This window comes from Squalius cephalus, assembly GCF_949319135.1.
Source record: "Squalius cephalus genome assembly, chromosome: 21".
Lineage (NCBI taxonomy): Eukaryota > Metazoa > Chordata > Actinopteri > Cypriniformes > Leuciscidae > Squalius > Squalius cephalus.
In genome coordinates, this window is record NC_137142.1 from 14,410,527 (window position 1) to 14,430,526 (window position 20,000).

At 36.1% G+C, this 20,000-nt stretch overlaps 1 protein-coding gene across 6 annotated transcripts in view; it reads right to left on the bottom strand.

Annotated features, from left to right (window-relative positions):
- Positions 1-20,000, bottom strand: part of adgrb3 (adhesion G protein-coupled receptor B3) — a 184,601-nt gene that overhangs the window by 66,772 nt on the left and 97,829 nt on the right. For all 6 annotated transcript variants that reach the window (XM_079854433.1, XM_079854431.1, XM_079854432.1 and 3 more), the window contains 6 exons: positions 19,933-20,000; positions 13,452-13,616; positions 12,022-12,123; positions 9,917-10,023; positions 7,276-7,470; positions 3,487-3,555 (listed from right to left, as the gene is read on the bottom strand). The exon at positions 19,933-20,000 is cut by the window's right edge and continues 97 nt beyond it. In XM_079854433.1, the coding sequence (XP_079710559.1) occupies positions 3,487-3,555; positions 7,276-7,470; positions 9,917-10,023; positions 12,022-12,123; positions 13,452-13,616; positions 19,933-20,000 (706 nt within the window). The remainder of the gene's footprint in view (positions 1-3,486; positions 3,556-7,275; positions 7,471-9,916; positions 10,024-12,021; positions 12,124-13,451; positions 13,617-19,932) is intronic.

Sequence of the window (20,000 nt, forward strand, 5' to 3'; positions counted from 1 at the left end):
AGAAGAGAGGTTGAAAAAAATAAGAGGCATTCGCGATGCCACACGAAAAGGAAATTTGTTTTTGACAAAATATGAAGAAAACAAAATTGTTAAAGAAATAAAATTGTGTGCTCCAAAGATGCACAGTATAACCGAGAATGTGCATTTAAAGGTCAATTATGAATTTATATTAACTTTAAGAGTAACACTTTCAAGTAAGGTCTAATTTGTTAACACCATTTAATGCATTAACTAACATAAAATTACAAGGAGTATTGTATTTGAGCAGCATTAATTAACCTTTGTTAACGTTATTAAATAAAAACATTCATGCTCATGTTAGTTCATATGCATTAATTGATGTTAACAGATCCAATTTTTGATATTTAAAATGGAGTAGTATACATTGAGATAAAATAAAATAAAATAAAATAAAATAAAATAAAATAAAATAAAATAAAATAAAAAAGTCAAGTTGTCTTAACCATTTTCCCCAGCAGATTTACTGTATGGATTAATATGCCATATGACACTGTGCTTCCTATTTCTCTCATCTCATTAACATCATCTGGACCCTCTCTCCTCGTTACAACAAACAAAGCACAAAAACACATTGCAGCCAATCTGCAAAAGACAAAAAATAAATAAATAAAAGCGCGGGTGCAGAAAAAATAGCACTGAGTGACATTTCGTAATTAGCACCCTTAGTGAGGTGCAGAAACAGGGCGATGGAGTCACATATCTAATAATCCCTCTGGCAGGAGTCGGGCTCTGCATTGGCATGGGGGCCGATCTTGGGCCAAGCCAATCAGACAGGCTGCAGACGGGGAGAGAGTCGCTGAGGGTCGGTCAGACTGCTGGGCGACAGCAGAGAGCATCCCTCGCCATGGCAACAGCGCTGGGCTGCCGAAGTGTGCAGGGACGACAGCAGTGCGGGAAATGGCCGAGGCTGACGGCCATTAGATGAACCAGCACTGGTGCTGCACAGTCAGTTGTGCTGTCATATATATATATATATATATATATATATATATATATATATATATATATATATATATATTCTACCGTCATATCAATCATCTACTATTGTGTACTCTTCTGCTGCATAGATTTCAGCCACAAGTCATGAATAAACATCCCACTACTATATGCAAACAAATAGCCCAAATAACCTTAACAGGTAATTTCCTTCACTAAAAAAAAAAAGGTACCAATAATATTATCATATATTTTTTGGTCATGGAATGTTATATTATAAAAGCTGTCAATATTATATATCTAACTAACTTCAAATTTGACCTTTTTTTAGATATGATTTTTGTAATTAATAAAATAAAATATAACAACACATAATTTACTACTACTCTTCTGCTATATAACTTATGATATGGAAGATACAAGAATATGTATCTCACTACTTTATGCAAACAGATATGAAAATAGGAAATTTGTACCAAGATACTTTATGAGGCTATTTCTTCACTCACAGAACACTGTTTTTTGGTTATGGTATATTATATTTTAAAAGCTGTTAATATTATATATTTAACTAACTTTTTTTTTTTTGCAGAATGTGTGTGTGTGTGTGTGTGTGTGTGTGTGTGTGTGTGTGTGTGTGTAATAAGTTATAATGTTTGATGTTGAATGTATGAAATATGTTTATAGTGATATAATATAATAGGCAGCTTCTCTGCAACCAAACATAGGACAAGCGCTTTATAATATAATATAATATAATTAAATATATATTTAATATAATATAATATAATATAATATAATATAATATAATATAATATAATATAATATAATATAATATAATATAATATAATATAATATAATATAATTTAAGATAATTTAAAATGTAATGTAATATACTTTATAATATAATACAGTACATTTTAATAATATAATAAATTATAATATAATATAATATAAAATAATCATTTATAATATATTATATTATAAATTATTATTTTATAATAAATTATAATATAATATAATATAAAATAATCATTTATAATATAATATAATAAAATATAATTTAATATCATTTATAATGTAATGTAATATACTTTATAATATAATACAGTACATTTTAATAATATAATATAATATAATATAATATAATATAATATAATATAATATAATATAATATAATATAATATAATATAATATAATATAATATAATATAATATAATATAATAATTTAGAATTACTCTTCTTGTATATGGTTTAGGATATGGAAGATACAAACAAATGCATACCAATACTATCTATAAGCAGTGTAAGCAGACAGTATATCTTTAAATCATCAGTTAATGAAACTAATGAACCTTGTGTTCTCCTTCATTTCAAGTTGTGAATTTGCGAGGCAGTCACAGCCTCTTCTCTTAAGCACTTCCTTTAAAACTGGAACAGCACAGACTGCCATGAATCTGAGGTGTGAACTCTAGACTGGCAATCAAAGCTCAGGCAAGCTGACTCTAAAGAAGAAAAGACAAGACAGACAGACAAGATAAAATCCTGCGTGATCTTTAAACGTTAGAGCTTTCTAAGGTCAGTCATTTGACAGAGCCGGTGACAACCGTCTCAGATGTCCTTTAATGATTTGAGGAGCTTGAAGATTCAATCTGTGACAAAGCAGAGGAGGAGCGTGAATGGAAAACAGGTGCCCGTATGCTCCGGGGACCGTTTAAACACCTTCAGCAAAGCAAGCGACCGGCTACGTGACCTGATCTCTGAATACACTCCTGACTGAAAAAACATATTACTTTTCTTTAAAAAGCCTTGTGACACTACCCTACTGTAAACTCCATTAAAGGGTTGATTCGGTTGACACACGGGACCCCTGTCTCACTCAAGGACGCGTTTTACCACAACTTTCAGACTGCGGGTGAAAACATTCGAGGAAGGAGCTCCAAAGCAGCTTACGTTTGATAGACAGTAACATTACCACTGTCTGCTTAAGAGGAATTACCAGTTCAGGCTAAAAGGGAAAGAAAGAAACATTTAAGACACTCAATTTGATCCAAAGCAATAATAATGCAGTTGGAGATTTTTGTTTGAGTTTCTGAAGAACATTCAGCTTAGCAGAATCCAACTCCCTCAGGCTGCTTTTACACTGTCTCTCATAGAGTGAGAGGATACAATGGAGACCGCTGAGGGAAAGCATGAAGGCTGGACATATGCTGCCAATGCTGCTGCCACCAAGTGCATGTAGTGGATATTGCAGATGTCTTTCCACCAATCAGCACAGCAGGGATGTCGGCGTTTGGCAGAGAAGGTTTGATTTGACACAGCCCAGCCTGTGGAGACAGGCACCTCTTTGACCTGACAATTACCTAAAGCATCTGCACTGGTGATGGCAATCAATTCACTGAGGGCTCATCACACAATATACGGCCGCAGAGTGACACACAACAGCAGATACACTCCGCGACGTGACTATAATAAAGCAATCTCAACACCAATGCTTCAAAAACACACGCTCAGAATGTTCAGACCCACCTGTTGCGCGTCTTCCCACTTTTCTCTGTTCTCCTCTTCAAGGAGATTGCTGATGATCTGAAAAAAGTTCTGGGGAGAGAAGAAATTGTTGTTAGAACAACGCTGCCGTCACTGGAAAAGACTGGTGACATTATTTGTGAAGGATCATAATAAAGAAGGATCTCATTTCATTATGCTTTGAAAGTTTAATATGCATCATTTGTATACAGTATGAAATGTATAGACATTTATCAACATGTATTGCAACCCAGTAAAACAGGATATTTAACTTTGAGTGAAGCTACACTGTGAAAAAATAAATACTGATTATAATGCATTTTAAATACTGTAGGTTTCACTGTAAAAAGTGATCAGTTGACTTGCTTAAAAAAAGTGCGGAAACCCATTGCCTTAAAATTATTAAGTAAATAAACTTCATGCGTAATTGAAAAAAAAAAAAAAAAAGTTATGTGGCATTGTCAAGTTCACATAACTTAAATTTTTCAATTACGCAAAAAGTTTACTTACTTGATAACCTACAGTATTTAAAATGGATTATAATCCATTTTTTTATTTATTTATGCCTTTAAGGTATATTATGCATTATAATGCATAGTTTAACACAAATATATGGTTGCTGATAATGTATTTTAAATATTTGTGCTTTTCAAAGGTACAAATAAAAATTGTATTAGCTGCAATTATTCACAACAACACAAAACATGTATTATGTATTAAGGCATCACTGTAAAAAAAAGTAGCTGCCTTTCATTTTTAAGTATAATCAATTACAATTTGGATGTTTAAGTCATTTCAACTTAAATTACATTAAACTGACTTAAAAAAATGAGTTGAATCTTGTTAACTTATTTTGATGAGTTAAAGCAATGCAAAAACATGTTGTCATAACATATTGATCATACAGTGATTATGAATGAAATAATATATTGACTTCATAATATATTTTAGAAACTTTGATGAGTTTATATCACTGTACAACACCCACAGAATAATGTTCTGTACACTACAGCGGAAGGATAATGCATTTGCATAATAAAACACTATTGTAATGAAAACTGTGCTCTTATTTTTTTATGAAGCATTAAGAAAAGCAATAATGTACTTGAGGAGGACTTGTGCTCTTGTAAATTAGTTGTGACTGAATTCATAAAATAGCATTTTTGTACCTATTGCTTAAATATATACAGGCTATACAAGTATTAAATTGACTTTACATAGTCATTGAAAAAGCAAACAAGAACTAGTTCATATCTGGAATGTTTGTCCAAAAAAAACCCCCAAAAAACCTGTTCCCTGAAAAGGCAATAACAAAGAATCTCCTCTGCATTTTAAAAGTCTCAACAAACAGTCTCTTGAGGAATCACACAGCGCTGATTTACAGGGAGATGATGGGATATGTCCAACAGCCATGGCTCTAAAACACACACCTGAGATTTCCTGCTGCTTTCAATTCAGGGATTGTTGATCTTTTTCTAAGTACTCGTATGTGCACTGAATTAAAGGGGAAGGATAGAGAGAGTCGGTCGAGTTTGAAGGAGCCTGGGAGAGCCGTCTACTCTAAGACTGGAAAGAGAGCTGATGTTTGCTACGGTGACTGGGCTGAATGAGATATCCAGCTGGACGTGTGCCTGTCTTCTTTTCTGTTTGCTGCTCTGCCTCTGTGCCACGAAAGGCAGGAGAAAGGCAGTGTCTTGGCTCCGGCATGCTTGTTTTTCTACTTGAATGCTTATGCTCCCTCTGGTGGTAATACATCCACTTAAACACAGCATTAATACGTTCCAAAACACACAACCCACCCCGGCACACATGCGTGGGGAGGAGGGGTTGCTCCGGTTCACATCAGGCCTTAGATAAAACCTCCCACACCAACCCATCACACAAACATACACACGCAAAATCACATTACACTCCGTATTATGTAAAAAAAAAAAAAAAAAAAAAAAAAGATTCTCACAAACAGGTCATAAGAAATCGGTTTATTCTGGTATTGGGAAGGTTATGACAAGGCTTTGAGATAGAAGGAGATAGATTTAGTGACTATCTCTTATCAGCAGCTGGCGCACGGTGTCACAATCCCATAAGCTCTCTGTGAGGGGCAAGACCGGCGAGATGTTTATCAGTCACGGTCCTAAGTAGTGACATTGCCATTTTGAAGGTGCTGTATGTGATTTTAGATTTTTTAGTAACTTCCGCCATTTTGCTAACTTCAACCAAACGCATATAATATCTGGAGAAAGCTGTCAGCATTCCCGTTCATCTCAATTGCAGTGCCTTGACTAAAACGTCACCCTTCATAAACATGTGACTGGAGTGCTGGAGGCAAGAATTTTAGAGCCAATCACAAAATACCATGTGACTAATTAGGAAAACTATGTCATGTGGCTGATAGAAGCCCTGCACTGGCGACTAATATTTGATCAAAAATTACAGTAAAAAACAGCAATATTTTGAAATATTAGTAATATTTAAAATAACTGGTTTCTATTTTTAATATTATAAAAATTACATTTATTCTTGTGATGGCAAAGCTGAGTTTTCAGCATCCTTACTCCAGTCTTCAGTCTCACATGATCCTTCAGAAATCATTCCAATATGATTTGGTGATTTTTTTTACATTTTTTTATTATCAATGTCGAAAATAGTTGTGTTGTAAACTGTGCTACTTTATTTTAGGATTATTTGATGAATAGAAGGTCAAAAGAACTGCAATTAATTAAAATATAAACTTTTTAACATTATAAATATCTTTACTTTAAATTTAAATATTACACTTAATTGTAATATAAATTAGTATAAATATTAACTTTAAATTTAATATTAAAAGTCCCCCTGTGGTAAACATCAAGTTTTTAATGTTGTTTTTAATATGGTTTTTGACAAACCATGTGCAAAGTCATAACTAAGTCAACATTATTGCTGAGTATTTTCTCCTTAAAACTGCAGTGAAAAAAAGATGCGGTTTGAAATCGCCGCTCTCGACATCACAAATAAGTTGTAACCAATCACGTCACGAGGGGGGCGGGCTTCAGCATATCATTAACTATGCTGCGAAGCAGAGTCTCTAGAGAAGCCAGGTTACCCAGTGTATTTTTCTGTTAATGTGAAAAATCGGGTACATTCAGCAATATAGAGGGTGAATTATGTATATAATGTATTACTAAGTTATGAGGGACTATGTCTTTCTCCACTGACATTCTAAGTTGTTAAAGCATAAAATCAGGATACTGATTTTAGAAGGCAGCCTTTCGACTCTGAGATGGCGAATGGGAACACTGTTTGTGTAACATTAGCAGCACATTATTAGCTGTTTGAGAACGTAGTCACCGTTATGTTTCCGACGTTGTAGAGCGATAGATAAAACACGTTACCATTATGATACATCGACTTGTAGACGACCCCGTATGAGTGAGTGGAGGTGGGGCTCATTTGCATATTCATAGATCTGCGTATACTAAATGAAGCAAGGGTGTAGAGTAACATTCAAGCTATTTTAAGGGATACAATTATTGACTACAGGAGGACTTTAACTCACTCTTGCTGAATAAAAATAGTAATTTCTTTGTAAAAAAACAAAAAACCTTACTGATTCAAAAAAATTTAATCGTAGTATATGTTGCTTGTAAAAAGTCATGTAGTAAGAACATCTGGAAATTTTATGAGTAGTACTTTCAGCCTGCATTACCAACATTCAAGACCTAAGATGACCACAATGTCTAAATGAATACTATAACAAGATGCATTTAAGCTCAGAGGTTGTCAAAAACAAACAAACATTGTTTTCTCTTTTACCTGAACGTCATCAGAAGAGGGTTCATAGCTGGCCCTTTTAAAGGTGTCAGTGACGTTTCGAAGAATCTCCACTGAGGAGAGAAGGTCGCCTGCATAGAAATTGCGTCTCTGGGTGAGATCCAGGAGGACCTTTGTAACCTGGGACATGCCGTCTCCAGCCAGATTCCTCTGACCTTTAGCAAGGTGCCCCTGGACCTGAAGACAGACACAGGGAAAGAGACTGGGTTCTGAGTGTTCTTCAAAGACTGTAACACTAACAGAGTCCTGCTCAAGTCACAAACATGAATGAAGTTGGGGTACACAGAACTGCCACTATTATTTAAAGGTGAAGGGTGTCATTTCAGAATTGGTTATATAATGTTTCTCAAGCACTCTGCAGTTGCAAAGGTGCACTAAGAGTTTTAGCCTGTTTCTATGGGGTTGCTAAGGTGTTCTAAATGGTTTTAGCCTGTTGCTATGGGGTTGCTAAGGTGTTCTAAATGGTTTTAGCCTGTTGCTATGGGGTTGATAAGGTGTTCACAATTATTTTGGCCTGTTGCTATGAGGTTGATAAGGTGTTCATAATGGTATTAAGCTTGTTGGTATGGGGTTGATAAGGTGTTCTGGGTGGTTTTGGTCTGTTGCTATCAGTGTTGGGTGTAACTCATTACTAAGTAATAAATTACTGTAATTTAATTACTTTTCCATTGAAAAAGTAAAGTAAGGGATTACTCTTAATATTTCTGTAATTTGATTATAGCTACTTCTCTAAATACTGTAGAACAATTCTATTTAAAACAATAGTGGATTTAACGACTTAATTTAATGCCTAATTTTAAAATGTATGTTTTTAATATAATCTTCTCCCTTTCAGTTTGTTGGCTGGTTCAAGAATAATTTATGCAATTTTATATTGTTTATTTGAAAGAATTAAGAGTGCAGTTTCACGTCTATCCTTGTATTGTTGAACTGTTCGAGGTTGATATGGGATTTAGAAAGTAATTAGCAATAAGTAATGCAACACTTTTTAGAGAGAGTAATTAGTACAGTAATCTAATTGCACCGTTGAAGATAATTAGTAGCTAGTAATTAATTAATTTTTAGAGTAGCTTACCCAACACTGGTTGCTACACAGTTGCTAAGGTGTTCTAAATGGTTCATGGAACATTTTCCACCATTTTGTCATTCGCCAGTGGGGAAACATCTGGTCAAAAAATAATAGCGCTCCACAAATAACACCTTTCCTCAACAAGCAGAGCAATTTGAGGTATCAAAATTGTTCAAACTACCAAGCTAAAGAACTGTATGAGTAAACACTACTAGTCATTATTTCACAATACTTATCCCATCTACCACAGGTACCATTCAAAAGTTTGGGCTTTTAAAAAAATAAAAAAACAACAACAACAACAACAAAAAAACTTTTTCGGCAAGGATGCTTTACATAAATCAAGACAGTAAATATATTAATGATACAAAATATTACAAATACAGTATATTTGTTACAAAAGATTTAAAAATGATGTTCTTTTGAACTTTTTATTCATCAAAGAATCCACAAACAATGTACTGTATCACGTTTCCACAAAAATATTAAGCAGCACCACTGTTTTCAATTGATTATAATAATAATAATAAATGCGTTTTGATTATTCAGCTTTTCCATCACAGGAATAAAACATTTTAAAATTTTAAAATTGAAAACAATATTTTTTTCAAAAACATTAAAACATTTCTGACCCCAAACGTTTGAACAGTAGTGTATATCTGCCCCAAATTTTAAACTGGGATAAGAGCATCTAAAAAAATGACACACTTCACCCCAAAGCAACAGGCCAATGAACAAACATGCATAAATCACACTGACATGATGTCATAAACAATGACTGAAGAGCCCAGAGTTTAGGGGTAGGGTTAGTGTAGGGGGATTTACTATACAGTTTTAACAGTCTAAAAATCATTACATCTATGGAAAGTCTACATAAAGTTATAAAAACACGTTTGTGTGTACTTGTGGGTCAGGTTTTGCCAACCCTGACCTAAGACCAAAAGCCCCCAACAGCATAGTAAAACCTGACCAGGCAGCAGACCCCACAGGGAAAGTGCCTTATTAAAAAATAATAAATAGTGCCTTGATTAATATTTTAAAAAGCAAAAAGGTGTGAGAGCTAGGGAATGGAAAATATCATTACCTCAGTATAAAACCTGCCACAAAGGAAAGTCTCTGTGTGCGTGTTTGTGTGTGAGATGCATCTAAAGCTTTACTTTGCAATAACACAACATGCACTGCATTTGAGAAAGACTCAGATAAGAAAAGGAAGCTGAAAGCCAAAAAACATAATGAAAATCATTAATTTGTGTCCAAACAGGTGCATTCCCAGAAAAAGCTCCGGTGAAGCTGGAACAACCATCTTCAGGATGTAAAAGGAAATTAGAGCGAGTCCTCCATTAACGCGGGGTCTCGGAAAACTGCAATACTAGCGGTTTTAATTTGCCTCTCAGATGATAGCAGTTTATCTTGCAGGCCTAGCGTGGTGGTCTGGGGTGCTGGGTGGGGAGAGGCACTGGCGGAAATAGTTTTGGGTGATCGTGACGACTGCAGGGATAATTTATGGCACGTCACAAACAGAAGCAGAGCGCAGGAAGCTGACTTTGCACCTACTGATTGCTGCAAGTATCTGTATTCATTTGCAATGCATCGAGCGTAGCTGGGTTGCTCCCAATAGGCCACCCCGCGGTGATCCAGCGAGCAGCGTCGACTAGTGGTGCCTGCAAAGAAGGAGGAGGGAGAAAAGAGAGATACAGAGAAGAGGTTTATACTTGATCTTGCAAGTCTTTTTTTTTTCATTCCACCTGCCAGCCCACACATCTTTCAGCGAGAGGGATAAAAGCAGCAGCCTTCATCATCATCTAGATGCGGCAGTTGCCAGATCACATGCGCCGCACATGTGCCACTGCAGTGTATGCGTGCGAAACAAACCAAACTGTAATTACATGCTTTAAAAGACTGGTCATAATTCCCGCTCATAGAATTACGATGTTAACCGACGGCGGCTGTCACGCACCGATTTGACTTTTTTTGTTTTCGGCGACTGCGAACGGAGCCCTGCAACCTGAGATATCAACAAGGCTGCCGCCCACGCATGGGAGCGAATAAACAAACGCACAAAAGCAAACATTTCTCGCCTCCGATCCGTCAGAGCGTGTCTACCGTCTCGCATTAAGTAGGCCTACATGTCCTTGCCTTTTGAAACAACCTTACCACACCCACCCCGCACCCCTATACCACACACACACACACGCGTCTTATCAGCTCTTGTTCCAACACGGTTCCACCTCCTGCTACCCGGCCAACAGCGTAACACACTCGGCCCACCTGAGACGCAGCTGGAGCCAGACGCCTGCCCCCAAGCTGAGGCATCCAAGCAGGGACATCAGCTCACATCCACAGATCACGGAAAACTCCCACAGAGCCGGATCAAAAGCGGACGCTCTCAGATCTCGCCATTAAAACACATGGCAGCACAGAGGGGCCTGACAAGATTTAATCTCACACACACACACACACACATAAAAAAAACTTGCGCGAAGATCACACAAACCTAATCCAATCGTGCTCGTGCACAAAAATAGGACAAAGCAAAAGTTAAAAGTTCATCCCGCATGATGTTTAATCGCCGGTCATTCCTTTCATTCCCAATTTATCAGTTCCCCAACCGCTTCAACTATTTCCAACTGTTTGATTTCTGTTGCTTTCATTCGTTTGCATCGCAATGAGGACGGAGTTTAATTTAATTCCAACCTCATAATGAATGAAGATTTTCCAGCATTTCATGCTGCTGGCGTCAGATCCCACTCCAGTGCTTTTGCACAACCTGAAATTTTTGACGTGGGTTATGCAGAAATCAAACAATGTAAATCTAACTAATTCCACCCACAGGTTGACACACTGTCTCTTTTATCTATAATTGATATAATTAAATGTTCTCAACCCCCCCCCCCACCAAAAAAGAAAAAAATACAAAAAGTACATTCGGGCCTATGGTGGGAGTCCTCCCACATATAGAAATACATCCACAAAAGACATTAATCCATCTATACACGCTTTCGCAGTCAGCCTCTGCTTCTAGTTATTCCGGACTGCTTGCTGTTATCTGAGTTCGTGGTGCCTGCGTTTTTTCTTTTTCCTCCAGCACCTGCTCTTTCAAGGTCATTGTAGTGGTGTACCAGAGCATCTTCACAACAGGAGATAGCGGGAGGTTACAGAAGCTCGATGTAGAACAGTACAGCACAGTCTGCCATTTTGGGACCACAATCAGTAAGGCTCACACCTCAGACCGGTCAAAGGAGAGAGAGAAAGACTTGGGGACACTTCTACAGCATATCTCCAAGAAGAATGTGCAGGATGGAGAAACGGTTGCTCTCTTTTCTGTATTATTCCCCTTTATGTCTCCGCTGCAGAAAGCGGCCTCGCAAAAGAAGTTGACAAAATGCTGGAGGGTTCAACGGTATGCAAATGACAAAAATCTCTAGGTACACACAGCATAAGCCATTTAAAGGCAGTCACAGCAGTGCTGAACACACTAGTCAGAAACATTTGTCATCGTAGCCTTCTGAATTTATGAATAATTTCAACATCACTGAAATAAATGCACTGCAAATGAAAAGCAGAGCAAAAAACATAAGCTGTCGTCTTTTACTTTTCTTTTTGAAAGCGTCTGTGACTATTTTTGTGTTTGGCTGAGTGCTCTTATGGTGGCTTCTTACCCGTGGCGTTGGGCGGACACCTGTTGAATGCCAGTTCCCCAGAGGGAGTTCTTCTCCACAGCATGGACACAGCATAGTCCTCCGGGCATATTTCGTAAGGAGCTATGGGTCAGGAAGAAACATAGACATTTAGACACTATTTTTAAAATCACATTTAGTAACATTAAGACATTTTTTTATAGGACAATTGAGAGAAGACGAGTACATAATGGACAATGTGGACAGGGATCAGAATATGATGCAAGAATTTTAATTTCACATTGCCCACATACGAATGCCATACAATTTTCGGTTGTATAATTGCTGCAATATTACGCAGCCCTGCATATATATATATATATAAATATATATCGTGGCATATTAACAATTGGTTCCCGCGACTTACTAATACTGTATGTCAGAATGTTTTACTAATTCGTTAATCATGAGCACCATATAATAATTCGTTCCCTACTTTTACTGAATCGTGGTCCCGTTGGAATTATTATTTCTCTTGTTTTAGTTGAATCAAAACGAGGGAACAATGTAGTTCAACGTGGCCACGATTCACTAAAACGAGGGAACGGATTCTTAATTTGTGGCCGTGATTTAACTAAAACTAGTGAACGAATTAGTAAATTGTAGATTTGTAGATTCACGATTTACTAAAAGGAGAGAACAAATTCTTAATTTAAACTAACAAATTCTTAATTTATGACCACAATATATATATATATATCTTTGTCTACATGACGTGCAGGGCTTCATACAATATAAGTAAATATATAAAAATATATAAAATACTGAATATAATGTATCTCTAATGTACATTAACATTTACAGTATTTAATGTATATTTAATTAATGTATAACAAAAAATTATAAACATCATTGCGTAAAAAAAAAAAAACACTTTTGGAACCTTTTATTTTTAATAGTGTATTACATTATACATTACATTACATTATATTATTATACAAACTGGAAATTTAAATCAAACATAAAAATGTCAGATCATGATGAAAGAATGTTCTATTTATATTTGTCTGCAGAAATAATTTCAAGCATTAAAGAATATAAGAATGATAAATTCAGTCAAATATGCACAAACAGTTAGGCCTACATCAGTAGTTTATATAACTGTACATGTAACTTACCTATGAGTATGAAAATACATGTATATGCATGAGCATAAAGCACTGTTTCCATGGAGACTGCTTAATACATCCAGAGATTAGGATGGAATCATTTATGTGATATAAAATACCCATTACTGGTCAATTTTGTGTTGATCATTCCCAGCCAGAACATACAATTATGGTGTACGTTCATTATTTCCAGCGCAAAAAACGGACAAGGAAAATATCATTATCCCTGCATTCGTCTCTCATTCACGTCTATCTGTCCATTCTGACATAATTGACTCTTGGGGCTCTTATTTGCAGGGTTACCTGGGCAACGCTGCTCGCTGCATCTACGGACCTCCTCCCCGCTGCCATCGCATGGCTGCCCCGTGACCGCCAGCCCCTGGCATACGCGTACCCTCCGCTGCCAACCACCGTCACAGGATTTAGAACACCCACTCCATGGTGCCCATGCGTTCCACTGCCCATTAGCTGAAAGACACATAGACAGACTGTCAAATCAAGTCACATTTATTTATGTAGCACTTTATGCAATATTTAACAGAGGCCTGCTAGCAACTGACGCTAGAGGCTGCGGTCTTTAGTGTCCTTGTTAGCATGCCTGCCTCCTGGGGGTTACTGTACATTGGGGCCCGGATGGGAGTGAGGTTTAGGGGGGTGAGTGTAAAAGAGGCCAGCTAGTAAGAGCTGTGTGAGTAAGCCTCCCCCCCCCGGTCTCAAGAGTCGGACTAGTGACTGATGCTAGAGGCTGCGATCTAGATCGTCCTTGTTAGCGCCCCTGTGCTGTGCCGGTTCGGATCCCGCTCAGAGCGGTGCGAGTAGAACCGGAGGGGTTGCAAATATAGATTGTTTCAAAGCAGCTTCACAGTAATAAACAGGAAAATAGCAGAATCAATAGCCCTTTCACACAGCAATCCCGGTAAATTACCGTAAAATTGCCAGAACGTTATTACCGGTAAATTAAATAATGTGCTGTTCACACAAGCAACAGTGTTCTGGCTTTTTACCGGTAACAGACCGTTCACAAATCAGTTGCTCTTTCAACGGCTTCTGATTGGCCCAAATCACTTCTTACGTCAGCGCGTTCTGACCTCGTACGTGCAAAATACCGGTAATCTTCATTCCACGTCCACACAGCGCATAAACCAGTAATTAACTGGTAATGTTACAATTTCCTTTACTGGTAAATTGCCGGAACCAATTTACCGATATATTTGAAAAGGTCCTGTTCACACATGATCTGTTACCGGTAATTTACCAGTAAAGACTGTATCTGTGAAAGGGGCTAATGATGCAAACTTCATCAAATAATAGACAAATTCAAATTCTAAATTCTAAACCAGCTCTAAAAAGACAGTAGTGTCATTATTCAGCTCAAGTCATTTTAGTGTTAGTTCAGTTCAATAAGTGTGTAAAGTTAATCAATTATGAAAAAGTTCAATTCAGCAATAAGCAGCTCTACAGGAGGCAATAGTTTCATTATTCAGCACAAGTCAGTTCAATGTTGATTCATTTCAGTTCAATAACATTGTCAAGATTGCAAAATTCATCAATTATGGGGGCCCATTTGAACGCCCATGGGTGTGCTGGTCTGAAAACGAGGTGTGTTCTGGTGCATTAAACAACTGAAACCTGGTCTAAAGTCAATGGTGCAATTTTTTTGCTTATTAAACACACATGGATGCGCAGCAGCACACAAATATGCCAAATATTAAAAATAAAAGGATTACATTGTAAAAGATTATTACTCTGTAGCTACATAAAGATATGGTGGAATCCGGCTTGTCCCGTAGATGGTCCTCTGAAGCGTTCAGTCTTTCCGCTTGCAAATTCCACCATGTAAATAGCAACCCGCCATGGCACGAACGCAACTGGCTTTTAAAGGGAATGGGAGATGAGACTTTGATTGGTTTATTACACGTTACACCCAAAACACACCCATTAAGAGAATAGGGACATCCCTTTTAGACCATGCGGCGGGTGCAACAACCATTTTTCCCGTCGTTAAACTTGCAAAAGTGGATTCGGACATGCTCTAAGTGCACTTGCGCTCTGCTCTTTAGACCATGCACTTAGATCGTTAATATAGGGCCCTAAGTCTCTTTCAAACCCCAAGTCAGAGGCGACAGTGGCAAGGAACCCAAACTCCACCAGATCACAGATATTGAGAAAAAGAAAAAAAAAAGCCAATCCTCTCCTCTGGCTAAATGAATGAACCTAGTGTGATTTATGATTCCAGACTGCATCATAAGTCAGACTGTCTGCATCATCTTATTCTGTTCATCATCTCTTACATTACATCTTTCAAGCTCGATAATAACATTCAACCTTTTTGTGGATGCGCACTCTTGAGAGTTTCTCAAGTCGTCTTCTGTGAAAGTATTATGTGGAACATTATAAAACACACTCGTTTGCAAAGGAGGGTTTGGCGCATTAAAATCCATCCAGTTTCTTGTCATGTTGACATGCTCTAGAGGCCGGAGATGCAATAAAACCAGATTTTTGGCAGAATTCACTCTTGATTTAATTAATAAAATCATTACCACGATACCTGCAATGATGTGATATTTGTCTCTGCTTTATGAGCATGAGGGTGCCCTACAACTGGGATAATAATTTTCCTCACTTTGCCAGTCCTGAAACACATTTTATGGTAAAGTTTTAAAAGGCTTCGGGATGTTTTACGAGCATCTAATGAACGGAGTAAAATATTGTTTCTTGGCATTGGAAAGGGAAAAGTGAAAAAAGATAGATGTTGCCCTCAGTTGTGCTATAAATCATTTGAAAGCGAGGGCATGTTCACCTGTAGACCAACATTCACCTGTGCTGAATTTACCTTGTGTTCAAGGACACATTTACATTAACATTTAGACTATGTGGAGGCTGCTGGAATGTTACTCTGAAATCAATAAATATGGTCAAATCATATAAAAGCACTGGGAGATAGGGTATTTGACCTCTACGCAGCTTCATATAAAAGCATTTAATCTAGGCACCTCAATAAAAGTGTCACAAAGTTCAAGTAAAAAAAAAAAAAAAAAAGCTCTATAACTTGTACAAGCATTAAAGCAAATAAACATTCTACCACTCAAAAGCTTCAATCGTTAGTCTATCAATCCTCATATATATATATATAAGGCTTCTCTTTTAAATGATCTTTAGAAATAGATAGGTTTGTATTTGAAAATGCTTGCAATACAGAAGTCCATTTCCACCTTTTATTAAATATAATAAAAAGGTATATTTCACATACTTTTGACGTGTTCCGGTTTATTCAATTTCATTAGGTGTCTTTTACTATTATGTACTAACATTTAAATTAATCAATTGGTGCAATGTACTTACTGTGTACCAACATGTTTTTACATTGTACTTATATTTAAAGAATACCTGCATATATGCAATTACTTTCTGTAATTACATAATTACACTGCTGAGCCTAACCTACTGTAACTGTACCACCAAACCTGTCCTTAACCTTACAGGCATCCTCAATAGCAGCACAAGTGTTTTGCAGCACAACATGGACACAATAAGTACATTGTACTTATTTTGTTTTTTATGCAAGTACATAGTAGTTAAAGACACCTAATATAAAGTGTGACCTTTATAATCTTGTAATTTTGACTTATATCTCACATTTTTAACACCATATCACAACTGATATGATACAGAAATGTTTATCATTACAGTTTTTCTGAATTGCTAAAACACATTTCTTGAAACCATCGCTCACTTTCTCAAAACCTTAAACACAAAACCACATTTTCAAACCACATTCAGAGAACCTCTGACTCTTCTAGCAAAATCAAACAATTGCCTCAAAACCATTGTATCTGTGCTCAATGCTCAAAGATCATTCATTAGACACTACATCAAAAAATGGAGAACACGAAGCACGCAGTTACAAAACAAAAGTATATTGTAACAAAGTAAACAAATTTTGCAATTACATTAAAAAAGTTAAAAAAGTATAGTAATGACAAGGTGAATAAATTGTATGTACTGCAAGTATAGTATTATACTGAATATTGTATAGTAGGCTGTATATTCAGCACTTGCATACTGTGAAAATACAGTGACCCAACGGCAAAATCCAAAACGGTTACAGTAACAAAGTCTAAATGAAAGTACGTTACAGTACACTCAGAAGAGTTGTGCAACTGCACAACCAAGGTCAGTGAGAGAGATTTTATTCTGCTTCAGCATCATGTCTTCATGTTGGGTCCAGCCTGAGGACTTTCTTCACATCACAGACAATGCCATCTCTGCAGGCAAAGGGAAAAACCCTAAAGCCAGATCCAAAGCCTGACAACATTCTGCACACCTTGCTCTTTCTCGTCCTCTTCCTCCTTGTTCACAACCTCCTACACATACTCTTCCTCCTGTCCCTCTTATTTTGTTTCCATCCATTTTTGGAATCAACATTCAGTGCATTTTGAGTCAGTTTTGGCACTCTGAACTGACTTGTATTCTGTACAGCTGGTTTGGTCACATCGTTAGAAATAAGTGTGAACAATTTTGAGTCATTGTGTTTAAACGATGGCAACCGCGTTGTAGCTGTGTTTAACGTTTGCCTGCCTGTGTTTAGTGTTTTGAAACATAAGTGCATCACAGTGCGAAATGTGTTTTAGTGAGTGAGAATGTGTTTAGAGTTTGCATGAGATTTGCAAACAGATTCGCAACTACCTGAACTTGTGTAATGTTTTACAGAAAAAGTGATTTATTCGACAAATTTGTTTAGGCTATTGAGAATTTGGTTCAGAGAATGGGGTTTAGTGTTTTAGCAATTCCGAAAAACTGTATTATTATCAATGTTGAGAACAGTTATGTACATTTTTTCAGGATTCTTTGATGAATAGAAAGTTCAAAAGAACAGCATTTATCTGAAAGAGAAAGCTTTTGTAACATTATACACAACCGTTGAAAAGTTTGGGGTCAGTAAGAATTTATTTTTCAGAGTTTATATATGAAATATATATATATTTCATATATAAATTGTGAAAAATAAATATGAATGACACATAAAAATATTTTACCAATCCCATGCTGTGGTTATGCACATGATAAACAAACATCTTCCATTTTAGCTTTGATGCTACAACATAGCGCGTCTCACACTGTAAGCAGCTTCAAACTCGCTGAGACTCTCTGTTATCATGAACTACATACAGCAAGAGTCTTCCAGCTTACAAGCATCATGCTGAGGGGCCCCTGTGTGTTTTAAAGAACTACCTGCCAGGCACACTGTGTAGGCGCTCTCAAGCGAGACCCACCCCTACGGTCTATCAACACAGACTTAAGATAATGCCTGACATAGAATGCCTGACAACCGTCTCTTGACAGTTGAAGTTATGTCATAGTTAGCTTGGGGATCAAATCAATGTTTTTAAAACAAAGTTCTATGGCCTTTTCGTCATCTGTTGCATCATGTATAACCTAAGATTACAGAGCATATTTTAGGAAATACACTGATTTTAGAATGTACAATCTTTCTCTCCAGTAAAATGAAAAAAAAATATTGATGACTTCGCAATTCCATACACTACCGGTCAAAAGTTCTGAATAATTTGGGAAACACGTTTCAGTGTTTTTGAAAGAAGACTCTTCTGCTCACGGCTGCATTTATTTGATAAAAAATACAGTAAAAACTGAAATATTGTGAAATATTATTACTATTTAAAAGAACTGGTTTCTATCTGAATAATATATTTTAAAATATAATTTATTCTTGTGTTGGCAAAGCTGAATTTTCAGCATCATTACTCCATTCTTCACATGATTCTTCAGAAATCATTCTAATATGTGGATTTGGTGCTCAATTCTTATCAATTATTGTTGGAACTCAAATATTATTTCTTATAAAATTATTATTTTTACTGCTTAATATTTTTTTTTGTGTAAACCGCGATACATTCTTTGATTAATAGAAAGCTGTTTGAAATAGATAATATTTGTAACATTATAAATGTCTTTACTGTCACTTTTGATCAATTTAATGTGTCCTGAATAAAATCATTATTAATATTGTATAATAATAATAAGAGTTTATTTTTTTATCTTAATTACCTAAACCTTTTGAATGGTGGTGTATCATGCTTTCCACAAAATAGTAAACAGCAATGTTTTCAACATTGATAATAATAATAAATGTTTCTTGAGCAGCAAATCATCATATTAGAATGATTTCTGAAGGATCATGTGACACTGAAGACTGGAGAAATGATGCGGAAAATTCAGCTTTGCCATCACAGGAATAAATTACATTTCAAAATATATTAAGATAGAAAATGGTTCTTTAAATTGTAATAATAATTCAAAATATTACAGTTGTACTATATTTTATTTAAATACAGCCTTGGTGAGCATAAGATACTTCTTTCAAAAACATAAAAAAAGAAATATTCCAATCTTTTGGCTGATGTATACTGTACATATTTTGTATACTGTACATATTTTAATTTTGGGGGAAAAAATCATTACTACAATGCTTTGAATCTTCTGTGATGATCATGTTTTCAATTTCTGTATTAAAATGCATTTTGATACTTTTGAATGGTGTGACTCAAAACAAAATTAGTACTTATGATATAAAAAATAAAATAAAATGCAAGTCCTTTGATTTGACTCAATCCAACTTCCTGTTTCAATAGACAATAATAAAATACTTCATGGAGTCATTAAAAAAGCCCTACTCCTAAAAGACCTTACTTTGGATACTGAAATACAAATATACACATAGATTTCCCTTTAAATGAATGAGATTCAGAAGAAACCTCAGTCGTACCTGTACACTCAGGATTGGAGCATTCTCTGCTCTCCGCCCAATGTCCTCTGCACTCAGATCCCCCATGA